This window comes from Poecile atricapillus, chromosome 1 (genome assembly GCF_030490865.1).
Source record: "Poecile atricapillus isolate bPoeAtr1 chromosome 1, bPoeAtr1.hap1, whole genome shotgun sequence".
NCBI classification, from domain to species: Eukaryota; Metazoa; Chordata; class Aves; order Passeriformes; family Paridae; genus Poecile; species Poecile atricapillus.
In genome coordinates, this window is record NC_081249.1 from 156,407,718 (window position 1) to 156,431,375 (window position 23,658).

Below are 23,658 nucleotides of genomic sequence, written 5' to 3' on the forward strand. Positions count from 1 at the left end.
CTGTTAAGTTTACATGTGGCTAAAAGCTTTAAGCTTTAACTGTTGTTCAAGTCTGGGGCTAAGTTTGGCAAGGGGATCCAATCTGAACCTTGTGACTCATTGAGAGGATCCTCCTCATTGCTTTTTATCCTTACCCTTTCCCATCCTTACCCTTTTTATCCCCAGCCTCCACATAGATCATACGTGGTTGATTTCAGTTTTCAATTGATTGATTTTACATTTTAGTCTGACTCTTCTCTGTGTGCTTTAAGCATCCAGTAGGCAGTACCTTGCAAATGAACTGTGTCACACTTTTATTTGAATATTAACCCTACTTTTGCCAATGTCTTTGCTGGTCATTCTTTGAGCTACCTAAAACACTCATTCATGATGCGCTTCCGGAAACAGACATGAAATCTTGCCTCTATGTTCCGCTGAAGCCCATAGCACTTTCAAATTATTCACTCTTAATTATTTTTCCCTGTGACCCATCTTCTCCCCCTTTTCAACACTTTGTAATGATCTAATTCAAACAGATTATAAACAAACATTGTAAGCTTAATTACAAGCTGTGTTTTATAAAATCAGATTTTTGTTTCAAAAATAAAGAAGACAGTCAACTTAAAAAGACACCCCCCCCACTGTCTTATACGAAAACAGTAGCAACAATCTGATTTTAAAATGAGTTATTTTGCTATTATCCACTTCTATAAATCATTTAACAACCTTAGTATTACCCTGACTTTACTTCAGGAAATAAAGAACAGAAAGGATGCAGCATCTCAGGCACACAAGCAAAAGCATTTTTAATTAAAAAACCCTACACCAACCAAACCAACCTGAGATGGAACAGTGAGAAGTCAGAATTCATAGTCAGTCTATAATAAGAACAATAATTTTTTTTCTTCAAGTTGAACACAAAGAAAAAGAAGTCATTAATAATTGAAGCTTGCCAGAGGCATGGCTATTTCTCTCTTTACTAACTGTCTACCATCTAATTTAATTACAAGTATTAAAGTCCATGCTGAGGTCAACCAGCTTCAGTTCCTCCAATATTACACTTCAACCAGTGCTCATTAACGTGTCTAGTGAATGGATTAGCACATTTGAAGATGTATGTATGCAGGATGGGGGGACAGTCTGAGGATAGCTAATTGTTCATTTATAAAAGGACACAGACTGTAACTTATTATCACTAATGTGGAATTTATTAAATTCTAAAGAAAAAAATACCAATACAGAAAACCATTTTTTTTTTCTTAATGTAGCTATAAGAGATCATATCACTGTTGAGAATCTGTGCCTCCTCCAGGACAAACCACCTTGTATACAATAAACATGTCTTCATGTTTTTAACCTTTTTGCTTTTTAAAGGGAAAATTATGCTAATAACCTGCAGATGAGCCTTACGTAAATAAGAAGTCATCTCAGAAAGTACTCACCACATATTTCTTAATTGGCATCTAAGGTTTCAAAAGTACTGGATTTTTTTGACTCTAATAACTCTAGGTTTATTACCAAGAGAACACTGTTTATTCAGAGACACCTACCTTTTTTGTTAAAGAGTCATCTGAATCAGAAGGCATTCTTGTTGACACATGGAACATTACTTCCACTGTTGAGGTAGCAAAATATGGAGTGGTCAATCCAGTGCTTTTGTTTTTTTGCAATCCTCCCATAAAGCCACAATGGTTTGTGAGATTTACCTAGAAATAAAGACCAGGAAACTTTACAAGAAAAAAATTATCAGGTAATAAATACACTCTTTATACTTTAAAACACACTTTCAATTGAACTTTAGAAGTGAAGATCATTTTCCCAACAGTATAGTTACACTCTGTTTCTAATAGAGCTCAGATTTTCTTACTGCACTGGAAATCAACTGCAGCGCACTAGCATCCTATATTCCATGATCACCACAGAAGCTATTGGAGAGATGAGATTAGAAGAAAGGAAAGATTGTGTAAATAATATTTACTGCATTATTTCCTGATCATTTGACTGCAATCACTTACATGTGCTTCCTGAATTTTTTTAAATTCTCTGATACTACATCAACCTTGACCTGATCTCTGGAAAAACACTGTGTAACAGCCAGGGAATTTATTACCTTACACACATTTTTTTAAAGAAATTTTCATTCTGTGAATATAAAAAAAAAAATCACAGGAAACTAACTGATAATTTTTAAATAAATTTTTAAGTCTTTGATCAGTGGGAAATACACTGACACTGAAGTAAGTAAGCATGCTTAATATGCTGTTTCACCTTTAAAACAGTGACTATAAGAAGTTGTTTTATGGATGTGAAACACATTAATCTCTGCCCACATGGGATATATTTGTTTTCTTGATACTAAAGGATGCAGAATTTAATGTTAAAATATTTAAATATTAGTTGTCTCATTATGGAATATTAATCCAAATTGGTAATTCTTTAAACTAGCTAATACTGCCTTAGGAGAATTAAACCACTAAAGAAGGATATCTTATGCTACTAGCGCTGGGTTTTTTTCCTCCAGAATATGGGAAATAAACATCTATGTTCATGAAAATCAGCAGACTTGTAGCTGTTTTCCTCTGTTCCTGTGTGAAAGTCAGAGTCATTATCCACACAGTTAATCTGGTAGCGTCCTTTTGTACCTAAGGAGTAAAGAAACACAAAGAACAAGATAGACACTCATGTGGACACTCCTAATGAGCACAAGTTGCAAGAGGAGCAAAAACCCTGCAGCTTCTTAAAGGTTCTCATATATTGGCTGACCTGCAGCCAACCAGGACCAAAAGCCATTCGTGTATTCTGTGCAACAGAGCCAAACTGAACTTTGCTGTGGTAATTAATCCTGTGCATCTGAAAGAAAGACGGAAAAAAGGAAATCCTTGTGACAGTATTGAACAAGTGACTAAAGAGCTGCAGGCCCACATAGATGAGGGGGTAGATCACAATATTTCTAACTGCTGGAAGAGAAGTAGAACGGAGTGTGTGAACTGATACATGCCTGCAGTAGAAGGCAGGAAGAAGAGAGTATGTGAGAAGTTGCTTGTCTGTACTTTTGGAAGTCCTGAACTTGAGCAAAGCTCAAACTTCAATGGCCATAACAATTTACAAGCTTACAGGGAAATCAAGATTCCTCCTAATCAGTCCATGAAAGCCAAGTACAGGACTGCACATTAAAGAATTATCTTTGCCTGAACAAACTTGCTTCAGTTGTTGAGAGCTTAAATTTAAATGGCTAGTATTGCTAATGAAACTAAATCAGGACCTTTTCTCTAAGTCCCATTTTTAAACCCGTGTGTTTCAGTACTTGTGAGCACTGAAACTTGTGTGAGTAATGATGAAGAACCAGACTTGTAATACATGACGGTGTCAGTAATTGTCTTTGTAAAAAATCTAGGATAAAAATATTTAATAAATACCTCCCAGCCAAGACCAGCTACAAAATCCTCATAGGCTTGACTTCCCCCAGTATTCGTAAGAATGGAGTGTTTATCTTCCTGCCCCTCAGCAACATAAAACACTGCAATCTTGTGTGTCTCTCGGCTGTAAAACAGAATGGTCATTGCATGACAGTGCCTTAACTAATATGAAATGAAAATATGCAAGCAATACACACAGAGCTTGGTTTCTAAAGCATAAAAAATGCATAGTGGAATTACAGTACAATTATATAGCTTCTTTTTGATATCCCCTATATTTTCATATTCTCATTCTGTTCTTTCTAATGTCATCTTCTCTAGAGCCTAAAGTTTTGCTATACATGAGCAGCATTTCCCCCTTTCATCACTTCTAAGATGCAGGATTGTGCTGGATGTACCAATTGCTAATGGAATAGGTGGGCTTTTGACATGGGCAAAACTATGTGTAATGCAGGCATTATCCACACTGCATTGCCCATTAACAACACTTCTGAACACTGTGGAAATGCAGCTTGTGCAACTGAATGAGGAATCTTTACATATTTTTTAAAGATGATCATCATTTAAATGTCTTCCGTTGACAGGTTGTTGTTAGACATTGGAACAAGTGGAGAGGGTTTCTCACGCTTCTAAAACTTCTGCTAGGTTTTGTTTCAGCTTCTACAAAAACGAGTCAGTTTTTAATTCTGTGCTACAATTCCAACTAAAGGTCCATGCCTTCAAATACTGGGACCATTTGAAACAGCTAAACAATCAATCAAAGCTTAAAATGCGGAGACTGTAATATATCAAAGTTTTAAAATAATTAAATGTTATGCATATACAAATGCTCATAAGTTCTTTTGAAATTTGTTTATCTCATGGTATTCTACGTGCAGAATTTGACCCTACAAATAAAACCAGTGCAACTTCAATATAACAGAAAAAATTACAATACAATGTAAAATACATTAATAATTAAAATAACTATTAAAAAAGTCAGCTCAACTCTTACATCTATGCAATTAGAACCATTTGAGTAAAAGTACACTTAAAGCAAGTAAGTAAGCAGTCATTAAAAGAATTTACCATTGTCTTGAGTCCAAATTTCTGAGTTCTCGAAGTAACTTCTCATTTTTCTTCAGGAGATGAAAGCTCCTTCTAAACAGAGAAATTTGTAACTCTTTTATTACCTCTTCACTGATGGATACAGAACAGTACAAGAACGGTACAACAACATATCCAGGTCCACTCAGGAACAGTCAACAAATGCTTCTGCCTTTTCAACAGTCCTTTCTTAATATATAAAAATTACGACATCTTTAAAAAAGTATACAAGCAGTTTTCCTTAGTCCAGGAAGTCTTCTATATTCATTACAGCCCTGAGTATAACCTTTATTTCTTTCCACTTTCTTCTGTCAACCCATTGAATCTGCCTGGGATCTATTTCTTCTCTACAGAAGAACCATAAAATACATATGTTTAGTGACAAAAGACACTCCCATTAGTCTACTGTTGTAGGGAGCTGATGCATTCAACACAGAACTTTTCCTGCCCTGAACTGCAGAGCAGAACTTAGCTCAGTAATCACCCAGCCAGCTGTAACAATTTAAATGAAAAACGAAACCAATATGTTAGTGAAAGAAAGGCAGTTTTCATGTCTTTTTAACTGTGCTTAAGATGTTTCCCACAAAACACTGAGGAATTAAGAGCAGTCCTGTTCAAAACCAGACTGCCTTGAGGAATTAAAGACCCAAGTAAGAAGGGTTATAACGCCAACATTTTGTCTGATTCCAGTGGTACCTCAGTGACACAGATTATTTTTGTTATATTCAGTATACTGAATATCCATTTCCCTTCATAGTAGGAAAATATATCAATAATTCTAATATGGAATTTGAAAGCAATGGCAGAAAAAGATTTCAGAAAGACCCATAAATTCTAGGATGGTATTATTTGTACATGCACCAATGTATATGCAGACATGCACTTAAGTACACCCACACAAAAAAAATAATGTAAAGAGACATTACTTCTGTAATTGAACATGGCTTCTCTCCTGTTGTTCTAAATAATATTCAAACAGTACTCAAGCACAGCCAATGTCAAAATAAATAGTAGGGGACACATCTTTCTCATTAGCTAATACACATCCAAGACTTTGAGGCTGCATGCAAGCATGCTTTTAGCAGACAAAGCAGCAGGACACTGTCCAGCAACACAATAGCTGAAAATATGACACTTTCTGAGTATTATTCTGACATCGAAAGGTAACGATTTTTGCAGCAACATACGTGGGATGCAAAGAAAATACATCACTCCTTCAATTTGCCTTCAAACACTTTCTAAGGAAAGAATATGAATCACAGAAAATGCAACAGATTCCTCCTTTCTGTTTCTCTAAATGACAGGCTGAAAAGCAGAATAAAGCTGCCATTTAGCCCTTAGCTGCACATCCTCTCTCTTTTGTTAACTGGCCTGGAATATTGCTGGCTTCACAAAATCTATGATCAAGGTAAGAACAGCACAGTTCCTTATAAGAAGCTGTTAAAATATGAGTTGTTTTACCTTTTATCCCATGAATTCATTCCCAGTATACTGAGAAGTAATCTACAGTAGTAAAATGCTGACTGTGGCTTTTGTGAGGTTGGCTCGTCCTGCTCCATAGCCCTCATATTTACATCATTGAAATGCTTTTCAACGAACTCTCTCTCTTCTGTGTGCTGTTTCAGAATTGCATTGATGACATCGTTCTCCTGCTTTTCTGAGATGCAGACTGGTTGAGGAGCAGGGATGTTGAGTGAAACACCAGTTCTCTGTAAGCATTCAGGGCTTGTAACACCTAAATACTGCAGTAGCTCATCAAGAGCATCCTCTTCATCCCTAATTGTATCCCACGTTGGTACAGTGTCTCTGAATTTCCTTTTAACTTGGAGTGTAATTCCATCTCTTGCAGATACATCGTCCACATGCTCAAAAGATGAAATAACATCTTCTGGTTTATCTTGCTGAGATAATGAAAGTGCAAAAGATGTTGGTTGTGAAGATCCACATAAAGATGATGGTCCATACAAAATGGCCGAATCCCATGAGTATTTGCCAGACAGATCACGTACTATAATTCTAACATTTGAATTAGCTGATGCAAGTCCAGCAGACAGTCCTCCCCCAGGCATGTCATCTTCTGCTTGGATTTGTATGCAAGACACCAAGGAAGTATTGTTTAATACAAAGAATTGAAGATTTGGGTTCTCAAAAAGTTCAGGAGAAAGCTCAGGACTTTCACTGTATGGATTGTCATTGTTTTCACATACTTGACTGGTCAGCATAGCAGGACCTCCGCTCATAGGATAGTGGCCTAAGTGGTTGACTAGATGTGTTATCACAGTACGAGCAGCAACAGAAATTAATCCTTGTTGCATGTGAGTTTTCACTGCAAGAGAAAGAGCACAGGTTTTAAAAGAAGAGTTCAGAAAACAACACTGAGATTTATGTGTTTCTTTTGGTCTATTCCTGAGAGACTGAGCACTGCAACCTGAGGATACATGCGACTCAATAGTGGAAATATATGTATTTTGATGACCACTGTTCTTGTATATAAATAGCATGAAAAATCCTAAAACAGTTAAAGAAGCATCTTCATTTTTTTACAGCCACGTCTATGTCTACAGATCACAATTCCTTTGTCATAGCTTTGTTATCAGCACTGTTCTTCTAAAATACACAATTTCTTATCTAGTGAAAGTAAATCTTGAATTGCTGTTGAAGTAGAGATCCTAACTGTGGTGCAAGATGTCCATTCCAACTGCAGTGTATTTTTATATTTATACACATCATTACGCTGAGAAATACAAAGGAAGATGGATGCACAAAAGATCTAATCCATCTTAATTTCCCTGGGGAGCATATAGCTGTAGGTTAGCTTGAGAATAGCACTGGATAATTTTAAAGTACAAAATCAAAGACCAGGCTGTTTATATCGAACATGATCTAACATTATCAAAATTTTCAGAAAGGAAATCTCATGTCACAACCGTGTTTTACGAAATTTCAGGTTAGAAAACCTTGGGAAGGAGAGAAAAGTTAATTGTGCCCATCTTATGTGAAATTCATCCTGTGAGATGCACTGGTATTTCAATATAGTTTTTGCCATCTCCTTCTGCACTGCATGCCTTCCACTTGCACATTATGTCATCTAAATTCACAAAAGGTATTTTTAATGTTTGTATCACACCCAGCTAACCCAGTACTATATTGTTATTGAATTATTTTTATCAAGTCCACTCTACGTGAAGTACATGAGCTGGACAAAGCAACTCTCTCAGGCAGAGAACCGTCAACTGCTTCAGGGGACCCACTGGAAAACACATAAACAAAAATATTAGACTGCAGAATAAGACTGGTGGAAGAGGGAACAAGATCAAAATGGCAAAGTACTTGTTTTCTGTATCCTTTCTCCTGCAACTGGGCATGGATACCCTGAATTTGGGATTTATAACAGGAAGATCAAAAAACTGTACTCCTTAGGATTACATCATATATTTTAAATTACATTAAACATTGAAAACTACTGCAAACACTTCCCATCTTCTTCCTCACCAAAATCCATTAAACCAGAATGTTCTGAATGACATCACTTTTTCATTCAGTATTAACTGAGAATATGTAACTTGGGTATAGAAGTAAGGTATAATGAATTAATCTCCCTTTACTTTGGATATTCATAAGCTGCAAAACCTAATATTTAATAAACAAATTTATTTTTGCAGTTTCAGATGTCTTAATTGGTTTAACTGGAAAAATAAAGGCAAATTTGTGATGCATACTGACTGCCATTACAGATCTTCAGTTTCTGAAGATGGATGCATTCGGCAACTGCAAAAATAAACAGGTAGTATGTATTTGCCTTTTTTTTCCCCTTAAAAAGTAGGGGTTTAGCAAGTAAGAGATGTTTGGGATTCTGGCTATTCTCTTCCTTTAGGAAGCACTTCATCTGAACTGCAAATAGGGAAACATTTCATCCATTTAATAGCTGACAAAATCAACATAACATTTACACAATTACAAAACTCATATCTAGTCAAGTATTTTAATAAATTAATGCCTTGAGAATTAATATAAGCATATTAGAGATTATATCATCTATAGCCTTCTTAAGGTTTAAAATCTACAAATAGAAAAACATTCAGTGACGCTGAATTAAGTGTCCAGATATTGGCAGTATACAAGGAAATTAAGTTATAGTGCCATCTGCTGAAATTTAAGAAGGAACTGGAAGCAGATTTTATACAAAATAAAGAGAAAATAAACTGGGTGCTTGAAGAATCATTTATCAGCACATTACTGACTAGCACCTGGACAATGCACAGGGTGGCCCATCTTCATCAGGATACTTATACCAAGTATTTAGCACTTGCCACTGCACAGATAAAGAGGGTAAGGCTTTTTCCCAGGTTCCCAGGAGCAGAGACACACAAGCTTCCCAGATATCTGAAGTCCCACCCTATAATGGTTAAATGCCCCTTCTTAAGTTCTGCTGAGAAACCTGAAGAAATAAGGACCTTCTAGCATATGCTATTACTTTGACTGTTGTGTGGCAAACCCTCAAGAACTTAAACCTGACCATGGTAATTTTGTGCCTGTGTGTGTGAATTTACTCCCTTAGGAGCCAAAGGGACATATGGAAAAGAAAGGTGACACAGTGATATGAAGAAGGGAAAAATTAATTTAAATTTGGAAGATCCATTCTCAGTTCTAATACAGCCTTTCCCTGAAAACTTTGCACTTGAACTAAAATCATAAATCTGTCATTGTTTTATAAAATGCAAACACTGCATCTGAGTCTCCTCTCAGAATACAGTGCTGTTGATCTAAAAATGACACAGAAAATTTAAATTAGAAGTATCAAGAGAAGTATACTGAAGAGCAGATTGTAAGATGCAACCTGTTATGTTAAAATAAAATAAAGCAATCTTGAAACATTTTTGCCACACAGAAAATCAGATTTTGGCGATGGTTTCACCAGGAATAAAAAAGGAAAAATCCTAAGCCTAGTAATACATTTTGAAATTATGAAAATTTTAAATTAATTTTGCAACTTAATTTATTCCTAGAAGCACATCTCCTCAATCAGGAATAACTGGACAGTCAATATATTAAAACCTTAAAATGAGTATCTAAACCATGCTCCTTGCTTCTGGAGGGCAAATGAAAATAGGTAACAATGCAAGCCATCAGAGCTTTACCACGAATTCTACAAACTAAGCCATATCATTACACATTAAGGCAGTCCAGCTCACCGCTTTGTTGATCTGTCTTCCTGAGAGAACACATCACTGCTTTCTTTACAATGGTACTGCCTCTTGTCTTGGGCAATGTAATTTAAATGTGTACATGATCATTTGGTAATTTACTAGAAGGATGTTATACTATTTCTTTTTCTCAGTCTTGAAACTACCTCTTTTGTGGAAGGGCTGAAGGTCCATCACAACTAATTTGTATCTGTGGCATGAATGAAGGATTCCCAAGTTTCCTTAAGATGTGCTGTTACCTTTTTAATTCAACTTTGGCTGAGCAGTTTTAAACAATTATGGTTATGTAGTAGATGTAAAAAGTAATGACTGAATGTGGAATTTAACTCTCCTCATCCTTTTAGCTGTCTAAAGAATGATGACCTGTGATTAATCTCAAATTGGAGCAATGGGATGAATCACTCTCTAAAAGCACTTATTTTTCCATCATTATGTTTAGAGGGAGCCTTAGAGTGTTCCTCTTAGCTTAGTTTCCTGTTTTTACCTTAATTTAAACAAGTCTCATTCCTTTCTAATTTGAAACTCCAGCTATATAGACATGCAACAACAGGGAACCCATCTCTAGAATATTCCCCATAAAACACAAACTGTGTTAATCTGGATGCACTATGTATAAAGTATTCTTTTTAAAGTGTGCATTTTGTGTCCTTTCAGTAAAATGGCGAACAGCAAAGCCTTAAATGAAAAGTACTTTATATTTCTACTTTTTAAATAAATGCTAAGACTAAACATCAGGCAAGGAAAACATTTTCATTAGAAATTGAAAAATGTTTGAAAGAAATTCAATGTATGCAAAAGAGTTTAAAATATGTTTGGAGAAATATGAGTAACGGGGGAAAAAGCAATGAAATCAGTAACTGATAGATCACTGTATCCATGTAATGTTGCTAGTACCTTCCAATCACAACTATCTCTAACAGATTTGAGATCTATAAAGAATAGCTTTCAAAATGTTTTTGTCTATAATTGCAAAAAAATATTCTCCTTCATATATGTTGATGGTCCTGAAATGAAACGGAAAAAATCAGAAGTTAGCAGATTGTGGCACTACACAATCCAGGTTGGCTTGGGAACATCTAAGCTGGTTAGTTAGGTGCAGTTAATGAGAACAATGGGTTTGTGTGGCAAGGCTTTGGTAGTGTGGGGATTACAGGGGTGGCTTCTCTGAAGAGCTGCTAGGCTTCCCCTGTGTCTGATTAAGACAATGTCAGCCAGGTTCAAGTTGGACCTGCTGCTGACCAAGGCCAAGCTGATCAGCAATGAAAGTAATGCCTCTGGAACAAGAGAGTTAAGAAGGAAAAAAAAAATAATTATTGGGCAGAAGCAAATTGCAGCCAGAGAAGAGCAGAGCAAGAATATGTGAAAGCAGCAACTCTGCAGACACCAAGGCCAGTGAAGAAGGAGGGGCAGGAGGTGCTCCAGACACCAGAGCAGAGATTCCCTGCAGCCTCTGGTGCAGATCATGGTGAGACAGGATGTGCCCCTGCAGCCCATGGGGCTCACAGTGGAACAGAGATCCACCTGCAGCCTCTGGGGACCCCACACCTGAGCAGGTGGGTGCCCAAAGGAGGCTGTGATCCTGTGGAAAGTCCACACTGTACCAGGCTCTGGCAGGAGCTGTGGTGCTGTGGAGAGTAGCCCATGCTGGAGCAGGGTTGCTGGGAGGACTTGTGACCCAGTGGAGGACCCACACTGGAGCAGCCTGGGCCTACAGGACCCAGAAAAATAGGGGACCCAGAATGGAGCATTCATAAAGAACTGCAGTCCATGGGAAGGACTTGGGTTGTAGAAATCTCCCGTGTTAGGGGTCCCATGCTGGAGCAGGGGAAGAGCATGAGGAGTCCTTCCCCTGTGGAGGAAGGAGCAGCAGAGACAATGTGTGGTAAACTGACTGCAGTCCCCCAAACCCCATCCCCCTGCACCACTGGGGACAAGGAGGAGGTAGAGATTTACACTGAAGTTAAGCCCAGGAAGGAGGGAGGAGTAGGGGTATGATGTTTTGAAGACTTGGTTTTATCTCTCATTATCCTATCCTAATTTGCTCGGTAATAAATTCAATTAATTTCCCTACGTCAAATCTGGTTTGCCCATGACAGTGATTGGTGAGTGATCTCTTCCTGTCTTTATCTCAACCCACAAGCCTTTTGTTATATTTTCTCTCCCCTGCCCAGATGGGGAGGAGAATAACGGAGCAACACTGGTGGGCAGCTGGCATCCAGCCAGGGTCAAATCACCACCATCACCATTTGTATGCCTGTACTGTACCTAGAGAAGGTTGCTGCTGACACCAACTAGAGGAACAGTTCATCAGTCTTCACATAGACAAATCCAGGTGATTCTTCAGATGTATGAAAGCATCTCAGATTGTTGGAGTCTGAGACACAGAGTGTGTGCCCTTGTTTCTGATACTTAGTTCCAAGATCCAGAAGAACACTGAATTTCATACAATATGAAATTCATGAGCATGTTTTCATGGTGATACACAAGAACAACTGTTAAAGTTAGATAGAATAGCTAGAAGTGTGTGTAGATTAGAGAATTTCTTAAGTCACTGGGTGAAAAGGTTAGTTTAAAGTTTAAGTTAGTTTAGAAAGCAGAAGGCAAGATGGAGGATTTAGAATGTTGTTTTTCCTTCTTCTTTCTTCTTCATGTTCTTCTTCTAGAGGTTTTTGGGTAATAGTAAGTGATTGGTTAGAAAATGCCGCAGTACAGCACACAGGTGATGGGTCATTGGGTCATTAAGAAAAATAATATATGCGTCTATTGTTAATTGGGTAAAAATAGGTATAAAGATAAAAGAACTGCGTAGTTCAGGGCCATTTTGTGCTTTCAAACACAAAGTGAGCCACAAGGCCTTGTTGTACAATCAGAAAGAAATGAAACAGATTACAGTGAATTAAGCTTGTGCAGCTAGTCTGGATGGACTTGCTGTCTGCAAGTTCTGATGATGCAATAAAAGCTTTCTACTGATATTCCTTACGGGGAGCTGCTAAAAGTTCATTCTGGTTTAAATATAACAGTTTAATATGCTTAACATCTAATTTCCAAGTTATTCTTTGTGTATCTCATAGTAAAATCTACCACCTTACCATTGACAGAAAGGATAACAAAGACAGTTTTACAGATAATCCTAGGTTAAGAGCTTCCTTGTGAGAGACAGAACTTGGAAAGTTACTGAAAGAGAGGCCAATAATAATCTTCTTTATTGACATACACCTGTTCCCAGAGGATTTAAGAAACCTTTGCCCTGCTGTTTATTGCACGGCTTGCTCCACACCTCTCAGTAGATCCTGTCTCCACTACACAGCTGTGTCACTCTAAGTCCTGTATCTTCCTGGTCTCATGCCACATTATGCTGTGGCTAAGTATCCACAAAAGCTGTGATGGATCTGACCTTGAACAATGGAGGCAGAACAGGATAAATCAATCCCGTCTATTAAAGCACCCTGTCTTAAGAATTCTGTCATTTCAGCACTTTCAGCTTTGTTTGTGACCTAAGGAAAGAGTCTTGTAATTCCTACTGTGTCTTTGTAGAACTTCCCTGAATTCCCTACTTCTGCCCTGCTCATTTCCATTCCTTAAAAAAAGATACTATGATAGCCCTTTCACTCTACTAAAAGATGCTGACCCATTGGCATACTGTTCTGCTGCTAGCTTGTAGTAATTGACCCTCTGTCTTGACAGAGACCCAGACTGGTTGTTAGCCGCTAGTTTTACTCCTCTCACTACTCCAACAATGGCAGGGAGAACAGATGCTGTGCAATCGGTTAAGCACTGCCAATTTTATTCTCTGCCTGGCAATGGGGACTAGAAGTGCCAAGGTTGCAGAACCAGGGTTGTATTGTAATGCTGTAGTCTGCCAATTAAATTTCACAGTCTAACTTACAATTCCAGAACCCTGAAACTTAATTTATCTGGAGAGATAAAAAGAACATCTGAAATTACTTTTATTAAGAAATTTAACAAGAAATCATAAAAGAAAAGATCATGGTTGGAAATGCAAAATGAAGATATTGATGCTAAGGCTTTGTGCAACCATATTCATTTAAAGAGAAATCTATTCAGGGTTGTCTTTTCAGATTGTCAGATTAAAAAAGACACACAGCATTTGCTTCTAACCCATAATTACAGATTATTATGGAATACAAAAGATGCCAGGCATAAAAAGCTACTACTATTCACTACACTGTAATAGAACATGCAGTGGAAGTAAATTTTGGCAAATGCTTTAAATATTAGCTTTACATAATATGTATAGGTGAGACTGTAATTAGGACAGAATGAATCCTTCAAAGCCTCTTTCATTCTGACCCTGCAGATGATTACTTTTTACTAATAAGGCCACAGCCATTTGACGAAAAGCCAACTATAGTACCTTGCTTCATTCTTCAGTAAATTTAATAATTACAGCTCCTCCTGCCAGTAGTTCTCAGATCAGACTTGTTCAATCCAATACTGAGCTTATTAGGGGACAGCTCTATGTTTAGAATTCTTTAGCCAAAAAAGTACTTGAGGATGATGAAGCATGCCTTAGACAAGGGCACAATGATTAGCCATTTTCTCTACATAAAAAACAGCACGTAGTCACTACAGACCACAAAATCACCTGCTGTTAGCACACAGCTGCTACAAAGAACTGCTGCATTTATCTGGTTCTTAATACCCTTAAAAAAGCCTAAATGGAACAACTTAATACAGAGGCAGGATAGCACTACACTGAGTTGCTCATATCTTAATCTCATCTTTTTCAATTTTCTTCCCTATGTAGCTATTTGATATTTACTAGATACACTGCATTAAACATGATAGTCCTCTGTAGATTAGATTCTTGATTCTTTATTTTTATTTTTGAGTTGTGAAGAAAACGTTAATTCCCATGTCTCCTAAGGTTCTAACCAGATGAGAGAAAAATTCTGCTGTTTTAGACAAATCTGCTGTTTTAAGCAGCACATAAAGAAATCAACGACAAATTATGACAGGCTAAAAAAATTCATAGAAAGCATTCAATATTGCAATGTCAAACTGGAATAAAAATCTAAAATACTCCTAGCAAAAGGAGCAAAATTAAGAAAAAATCAAATTTATTTACTGAAAGTAAAATGAAAAGCATGAAACAAATGAAACAAATGAAACATTTATCCATGTTGCAATAATTAACACTTCTGCTGATACACAGAGCATGGAAGAATCTATACCATATCGATCTTGGTGTTGTTCAGAACATACCTATTTCAGTTAATCAAATAGTAATTGCTCAAGATTACATTTGCTCATTCCATACTAATGGTTCTTACCTAGTGTCTACACATAGCCAAAAACCTGTGCTTTACACTAACCCTTCAGTACTGAAAACCAACACAAAATCTTTTGGAAAAAAAATGTATTTAGGCAATTAGACAAACCTTCAGTGACTGGCTGAAGTTTAGAAGACCTCTCCGAGTCTGGAGAATGCAGTGGCTCTGGCTCCTTTAAGCTTTCTAAATGCATAAAAGGATCATAATCCATACATGCCAGATCAGAAAGGCTTAGAGGAAAATATTTCGGGTTGCTGAAACACTGAGACCCATAGACACATCCATGCAGAACCTAGAACAAAACCAGAGTTTCATTACATTAACTACTGAAGTTTATGCTTTATAGTTTTATAAGAAATTAAGTTTATTTTTATTTGCATTTTGAAAATCGATTTGTTAGAAGACATGATGAAACGTTGGAAAATTTTAGATGCTTAATGTTTACAGAAACAAACTCTGGTCTGCAAAGAAAATTATTACCACCAAAGTGGAATTTAACAATAAAGAATCAAAACTTACAAAAAAATCATTAGGCTACCTTTATTTTTAGATTTCCTATCTTCTTTAATTACATATGCTAGGTCTAAGCTGCTAGAGGTTTTAATCCCCTTCCCTTGCAAAAAGGATAAAAACCCCTTTCTCCTGTGTTCCTAAAGACAGTAATTGTAACTTAGTGCTTTTTGCTTAGCTTAGTGTTAAATGAAATTGCTTGATATATAAAAGTTACATCCTTCTGTATTAAATGTATAATTAGCCTTCTACAATACAAGCATCTGCAATCCATATGATATAAAAAAAAGGTTTGGTTAACCATTCAAAATGTAAAACAAAATCTACATGGAGGTCAGCTTACAGAAAACTTTTGCCTTCATTTCCATGAAAACTGACACTACCTCCAAATTCTTAATAAGTGAGCAAAGAAACATGTACCTTATATATACAATTAAGAACAGATCTTTCAGTCTTATCATTTTCTGCTCCTGTAGTATGAAGAGGCTGCAGCAAAGTCTTCAATGGCAAGGCCATTATCCAATCCAATAAGCACAGAAGTAAAGAAACCACCAACTGGAAAAGACACTTTCCATTACAAATCAATTAAGCCAGCACCTGCTACTTCATGTTTATAACTTTATTTTATTTCTCTGTTTTGCCTTTTTATTTTTTTTTTCAATTCAGTAAAGTCAACTTTCTGCAGTAATGGCAAGTCCCACTTGTTAACGACTGTATCTTCAAAACCTACAGCATCAGTAAAAATTTTGGCTACTGAGGTCTTTAACAAAGACCATCCATTCAACAGTTTCTCATCGGGTGATCTCCATGAGCAGATATACTTAAGAAGATACCCACAGTTTTCAAGATTGATTTCTAGGGTGTTGTTTTTAAAATGACAGGTAACACATGTTCAGTTAACGCTGATGACCCATTTTGCACATAAATTTCACTGCAAAGTGAATCAAGGATTACACAAAATGGAACCAATTCACCTGTATTTAGTGCTTTATAAATAACACATAGTGTCTTTCACAACATATCAATAATGTTACGTAGCACCAGGTATCATCTGAAAGAAATCTAACTACTTTCTGTATTGTAGGTTACTCAGTTAGCAAAAGAATCAACTCCCTCTTGGGATGTTTTGACTGACTCTAGAACAGAATTAGATTAAGACACAAATCCACACCAAACCATCAATAACTTAATGACCAAATGATTGTTTTTGATTTTTAAAACTCAGCTGTGGAAGAGAACACAATTAAGATAAATATCTGCAAGATTCTCTAAAATATTTCTCAAGGTAAAATATAAGTCTTTAAAAAAATCCATGTATCTAATTTACTCATTTCACATAATACATTCCAAGTTTGTCCCTCAAAAGTATAATAAACCTAATGACAAAGGGTACTGAGTCTTTTTATTTTTAACCAATTTTTAAGAAACCCATTAGGACTACATTTGTCAAAATAGATAAGACAATTTTTAATATGATATTTGATGTACCATGATCGACAGTAGTTCATGGGGAAACTTGGTCAATTACAGAAAGGATCCTCAAGTGGAAAAGTGGGTGGCTTGGCATATGAGTGTCGTCTACAATAGCCCCTGACTTCTTGTGAACAGAGACAGAAAATGAAACAGAGTTCTGAAGACCAAAATGAGCAACAGATGAACTCCAGCTCCTTGTGGGAATGGGAGCCCAAAATGATGGAGCTGTCAGCAACAAACTGCACCAAAACTTCCTAAATTTAAATGACCCAATGAGCCCCACAGCAAAGCTAATTCAGAAGAGACACAGCTTTCAGGAGGCAGAAAGTACTAGAAATGAAAAACACTTACCCTCTTGTCCTGCTCATAAGAGGAAGCTTCTGTACTGGGTAGCAGATGTGTAATAGTTGCTATCAGAATCTGGGGAAATACACCATACTTCTTTTACAAAATAGAACCTAAATATTTAAGTCTAAAATACTTTTTTAAGCAGGTAGATCTAACATGATACTAGATTCATGGCTAAATTCTATTACAAGTACTTTGAGACAAGTTACAGTATTCCTTAACATTTTTTTTTTAATAAAAGCATTTTTAATTGAGTTTTGCAGAATACATTGAAGGAGTATGTTCTGTTTGACTGAGGTAGGTGCATTAAGGACAATGAAATTACACAGCTACCTCAAATATTCAGGCATGAAAAGAAGGTGACTCAACAAACATGCAGGATGCAGGAAGAAATCTGCTGCTGGTTTATGTATGGTGCTATCTGAGCTACATTATTTCTCAGGACAACCAGAATACACCCTGTCTCTATCTTATCAAAAATATGTCTCCAGAGGAGCACAGAAATGCTTGCTGTATCTCTTAAGAAGCTTTCATATGAAAAGAAACTGGGAGCACTTTGTCATTTCTCTGTGGTTCAGACTCACAGAGGCCATAAGTCTACCTCCTTGTTATGGGAAGCTTATTGAAACTTATTTATTTGCTTTATACTGAAACTCTTTCATGAAAAATACAATTGCAGACCCATATTTTAAGCAATCATTTTCCCCCTGAACTTAAATAAACATGCTTGAAGATATCTAACATTAAAAAAAAAAAAGTACTTTACTGACAACATTCTCATGACACTTTTTCTCTGAGGAAATATAGGCAAGATGTAGACACATTACATGTCAATACTGGAGTAAGGAAGTTAAGTGTGCTGCAATTCCCTACTGCTAGTGTTAAGTAAGATTATGGTTATACTAATTCAACGTAATAACTCTCAATATTCAGGTGTTTAATTTTAGGGTAGTACATTCCAGTGTTTAATTTTAAATAATATAAAATTTCAATTAAAAAAAAATACTTACTTGAATAATTCTTAAAGGTGAATCAGCTTGATACAATTGAAGTCTATGGACATAATGTATTAGCATGTTCAACATACTGCAGGCAACTTGGGCTACTGTTTTATTTGGAAACTAGAAAAGAGAACATAGCACAGTAACAATGACAAAATGATTTTATATAAGAGTACATTAGGTGGTAGGTTGGTCACAAATTTCACTGGTAGCTTTATACATATAGTTCCTTAAGCATCTGTTTACCAGAGGAACAGAATAAAATTTTACAAAACTCTAAAGGGATTATTTTATAATCATAAACAAATGTTAGCAGCTAACACCAAGGTTTTGGGACAGACATCCAGTGAGTTGCACACCAGAAAGGGGAGAGGTGTCTCCTAAGTAACTTGAGACTGGTTAGTACAGTATCATGAAGCCCGGAAGAAAGAACTAATTTCTTGTTGCCTTAATTAATATCAATGAATCACTGCAAAGTCCCCCAAGGATCCAGTTCTGAAGTCAGAGGTCTTTGCTGAGAATCAAGGCAGGTGAAGAGCCACATGCCCAATTTAGAATAAAATTTTTGAAAGGCAAAAACTTAAACTGAAAATACACTCAAAGAAGACTCTGTTCTGGGTCAGTGCTTCTTATCAAAGCAGAGCCATCAATTTTTACATTTAAAGTTTTGAAAAGAAATGGTACAAGCATAAGGAAAAGTCTGGAGTATGAAGTTTTAATTTCCATGTTTTTAACTGTGGTATGTATCTATGTAAGCAAAAAGAAGGACCATGAATGGCTCTTGCAAGTCACCCAGGGAGATGAAAACCAGAGTGCACAATGGGTAGTTAATTCTTCTTCTGACTTTCCCTGTTTCTCAGTGGATGCCATTTCATGTTATTGTTGGCTTTTAGCTCAAAACAGTAAACATCTCACACCTCCAAATCTTCACAGACTTTATGACAGGAATATCATTACTTTTTTATCCCTCATGAGACACACTCACTCAATGCTGCGAAAGAACTCTGTAAGAGCACAGTCAGCGGAGTACAGATTCTAACACTCAAGCTTGAGCAGCACCAAAAAAAACAGAAAAATGACTGAAAGCATAACAATTTGTTTACAGAACTTGAGATGAAATCCAGATTGCTCAAAACATCATAACAAGCTTGCAGAAAAACCCCAAAATCACCGGAGAAGAAAAATGGAGTGGACAAACTGGGGTAGTTTAATACAGTGTATCCAGATCACTGAAAGTAAGAAAAAATTACTTGAGAAAAAGACCTGGAGACTTTTCAGAGTCACTGAATAACTGGCCATTCACTACTTTAAAACAGAAAGCATTTCTGTTCTTAAATTATTAAATTTTTAATGGTTCTTTTTCTAAAGGGGTTCTAAAATGAAGATTGAATAATTTTTTAAGGCTGGTTTACACAAATCAGTTAACTTCCTTTTTTCCTCTAGTTTAAAAGAATTTTTTTAAAATTTCATAAAGGAACAAAAGTAAGCAGAGACATAAATTTCACATAAAGGATAAAGTGTGTAAAATAATGAATATGAATAAATTTAAAATCTAATCTTGCACACTTAATTTTTTTCATTCGTGGGAAAAGCATCACGGAGGAAGTTTTGATCAAGAATATGGGGGTTGGCCGAAATAGATCAAATCCTTCATCTGCTTCAGAAAGCTGCCCTAGCACAGTCAATATATCACATTTCAAAAGAATGCTGTCGCTAGGGTAGAGTTAATTTCCTCTAAGTAGCTGTTGCAGCGCTGTATTTTGGATTTGGAATGAGAATGGTGTTGATGACACACTGATGTTTTGTTTTTTGCTAAGTTCTATTCATCAGAAGTTAAGGATGTTTATTTTTTTTCTTCTTGTCTCACGCTATGCCTGTGAGAAGGTGAGCAAAAGAAACTGGGTGGGAGCATGGCTGGGATGGATGACCCCAACTGACAAAGGGATATTCCACACCACAGGACATCATGCCCAGTATATAAACAGGGGGGATTATCTGGAAAGGGGCTCGGTCTGGGTTGGGAAAATGATATTGGTCAGTGGGTGGTGAGGAAATGTTTTGTGCATCACTTGGGGTTTTTTTCCCTTCTCTTTTTATTATCATTAACCATTATTATGCTGTTTTACTTTGCTGTGGATTCTTAAACTGTTCTCATCCCAATATACAAGTTTTGCCTTGATTTTTCTTGCCATTCCACTGCAGTGGGTAGGAAAAAGGGAGATTGAGCAAGTGGCTGCATAGTGCTTAATTTCCAGTTGGGCTTAAACCATGAAAAACCCTCCTTAGAACAGACAATTACGAGAGCTGTGGGTTCTGGAAGGACATTTTCCTGAACTCAAGTAGCCTCACTCTGACTACATCTCAGATAATGAAACTATTTATCCCTTTCAAGTCAGTAATTTGGTTCTGACTTCTTTTACCAGAGCCTTCAGAGGTGGCTGGAAAACCTGTATGATTCCATGAACATTCCAGCTGCCATACTTTGTCTCTGGAAAATGTCTTGTGTTGTAAAGCATAAGAATTCACCACTTTTCTATTTAGTGGACATAATTTTTGAGAAGTTACTTGATGGGGGAAATAAAAATATGGCAATGAACTGGCACTTTGCCTGTTTCCCAGCCTGTTTTTCTCAGGGTTTTTCTTGGAAAGGTAGTTTTACCACAAGGTTCATCTTTGTAAGGGCCTATTCTTTCTGGATGTTATATCAGAAATTTAACCTTGTCCATACCTGAAAATAACCTATTGTTTAGCACTCATTCAACTAAGTCTGTACAACATGGTTTTGTGATGTATCTGCAGCATTTTTGAGAGAAGCAGAATAAAAGCATAGGTCTGGATGGCTGGTTAGGATCCTTTGTGCTCAAGCTCCAGCAGAGGTTAAAGCAGACAGAGCAGCACTGCCACACAGCTAAGAGAAGCACTAGGTATATCCAAAGCGAGCTGCTGAACTGCAGCTCTAAATATGCTTCTGGGATTTCAAAAATAAGCATGTAATTGCTGCTAATGTTTCCATTCAATGTTATTTGTTCAACTGAACTTCCCAATAAGTTGGACTAGGCCTATAGCTCCCTACCCATTCATTTCTCCTGAAAATAAGAAAATAATCCATTCTGGGAGTTCAAACCTCTGACTACTTGGTAGCCAGGAGATTGCTTACGTAACAAATTACAGCTAATTTATTTCTCCCATGACACATTAATGAACTTTTCATTTCTTTATTAAACTCAATTGTGAATGTATACAGTTGCTCAGAACTGAAAAAAAAGACCACATGCACTGGATGGTTTTGCCAACACAAAGCAAAGCAAAGTAGAAATACAAAGATCTTTGTTTTCTCATTCAAAAAGTAATTTATGTTTAATATAAATGAGATACAAATAATTGGTTTAATAAATACGCCAGAGAAAAAGAACATAAATGACCGAATTTCAGGACTAAAAATAGTTCAAATATTGATAAATTGAAGCAGCAAGATAAAAACATCATTTGCCTTATACCAAACTTGCACAGGAACTTGATAAAATACCAAAGTTAAGCATTATTAAAAACCAAGGGGAAAGCCCTGGAAGAGGGTATTAGTGGAGCTGCAAAGAATGAACGTGATTTTGCAAAACAGGAAATTGCAATTTAGAGTCTAATACTAAAAGCCCTGCAGCTACCTTATACAGAGACCCAAATCCTGCTTCACAAGATGTGAGCAGATGATCTGCTAAGATATTTTTCAGATTCTCATTGCTTAAAAGAAAATAATAATTCCCAACATCTGACAGAAGTAATACGTAACAGGCGTACACTGCAATTTTTATTAATCTGTATATACAGGAAGACTAGACTATTCATAGAATTTTGATGCAAAAAAAAGCACATAGAAAGGTTCTGAAGATAAACTGGAAAACATTTAAAAAGTTGAAACTATCGCTCAGAAACATGCAAATTTGAAAACTGCTTAAAAACAAGATGTTTTTACTAATATTCTAATGATTCTATAAAATTGGAACAAATGCAGAAAGATTTAAAATAGTAGGAAAACAAAAACACTCATCAAGGAAAAAAAGACAAAAAATATGCAGCTCCTGGAAAAAGCAGAGGAAAGGACTTTACCACAGCAAATTAAACATTCTCAGTGCTTTCATGCATACAGTGCAAGTACTCTGCATTTTTCACTAAATATCTAGCCAGGGCTAAGAAGCAATATTGCACAATTCAATGACTCAGACTCAGAAGTGAACACACACAGAATGTTCTGAGAATACTGTAAGAGTGTCTAGCGACATATATTAAAATAAAGATTCACTGTCTTATTCCCCAGCACACCATTCTCTCCAAACTTAAAGAAAGGTAAAGAGCTTTTGACATTTCAGAGACCCACACATTAAACTGAGTTCTCTCTTTTGTAAGGATGGCAAATGAGACTGTGAAGTAAGGACGTTAAAATGTCATTATGATTTTGAAAATGCTAAGTATTTTTACATATAAAGGCAATATACATGGCAAAAATTTAATTCTCTCACCTTTAAAGAAACACAAATCACATTCAATGCTTCCTTGATCTGAGGATGATGTGATTCATGGACTAACTCCTCACAGATCCAAATACCAAGGCTGCAAAGAGCAACACATCTGTAAAACAATGTTAGAGGACAAGTTGTTGAGAAACATTCTACAGGAATGTGTAATTTTTATGATTCATTATGTTTTGCTAAAGACATATAACAACAAATATGTTTTTAATATTTCCAAAACAACTTCACAAAACCCTTCATAGCGCTGTAACTTATTTAAAAATTAGCAAGCAATCCAAAATATGCTGGTGAAGGCAGAGGAAAGGGCAGAGGAAGCACTATCTGAGCAACTGAGAAATCCAAAAGACATCAATACTCCTGCATTTCTATGTGTGTTTTGATGAAAAATATTACCTGAAATCAACATATGGAAAACTCTTATATTTTCTTAAGACAAAGCAGAAATTGGGGTAGGAGTTTCCTCCTTCCCAACAGAAGAGGTTGCTCATATTTTGAGCTTCTGAGACACAGATATGAGGGGAATGTTACTCTCGCACAGACATTCACATTGTTTTAGATGAACAATAAACAAGGATGAAGAAGAGGGGTAAATGAATCCTAGAGACAATATATATATTGTGAGTAATACATCAACTTTTGTTTCTTCGTTTAAAATAAGGAAATAGAAAAGAAGTGTAAAGGTAAACAGTATTTAGATATATGTGTTCAAACAAGCAGATGGATGATGTTCAGGAGCTAGCTTAAGCAATCTCTGAGCCATTAGCTGTTTTCCTCGGGAACACAGTCTACAACTTTTGGAAACAACTTCAGAATTCAAAATCCTG

The 23,658-nt window shown here is 36.3% G+C and overlaps 1 protein-coding gene across 5 annotated transcripts in view; it reads right to left on the bottom strand.

Moving 5' to 3' along the window:
• RALGAPA1 (Ral GTPase activating protein catalytic subunit alpha 1) overlaps positions 1 to 23,658 on the bottom strand; it is a 131,264-nt gene that overhangs the window by 43,610 nt on the left and 63,996 nt on the right. For all 5 annotated transcript variants that reach the window (XM_058864628.1, XM_058864605.1, XM_058864620.1 and 2 more), the window contains 9 exons: positions 22,823 to 22,931; positions 18,321 to 18,431; positions 17,314 to 17,382; positions 15,910 to 16,044; positions 15,088 to 15,271; positions 5,943 to 6,807; positions 4,464 to 4,535; positions 3,396 to 3,519; positions 1,530 to 1,685 (listed from right to left, as the gene is read on the bottom strand). In XM_058864628.1, the coding sequence (XP_058720611.1) occupies positions 1,530 to 1,685; positions 3,396 to 3,519; positions 4,464 to 4,535; positions 5,943 to 6,807; positions 15,088 to 15,271; positions 15,910 to 16,044; positions 17,314 to 17,382; positions 18,321 to 18,431; positions 22,823 to 22,931 (1,825 nt within the window). The remainder of the gene's footprint in view (positions 1 to 1,529; positions 1,686 to 3,395; positions 3,520 to 4,463; positions 4,536 to 5,942; positions 6,808 to 15,087; positions 15,272 to 15,909; positions 16,045 to 17,313; positions 17,383 to 18,320; positions 18,432 to 22,822; positions 22,932 to 23,658) is intronic.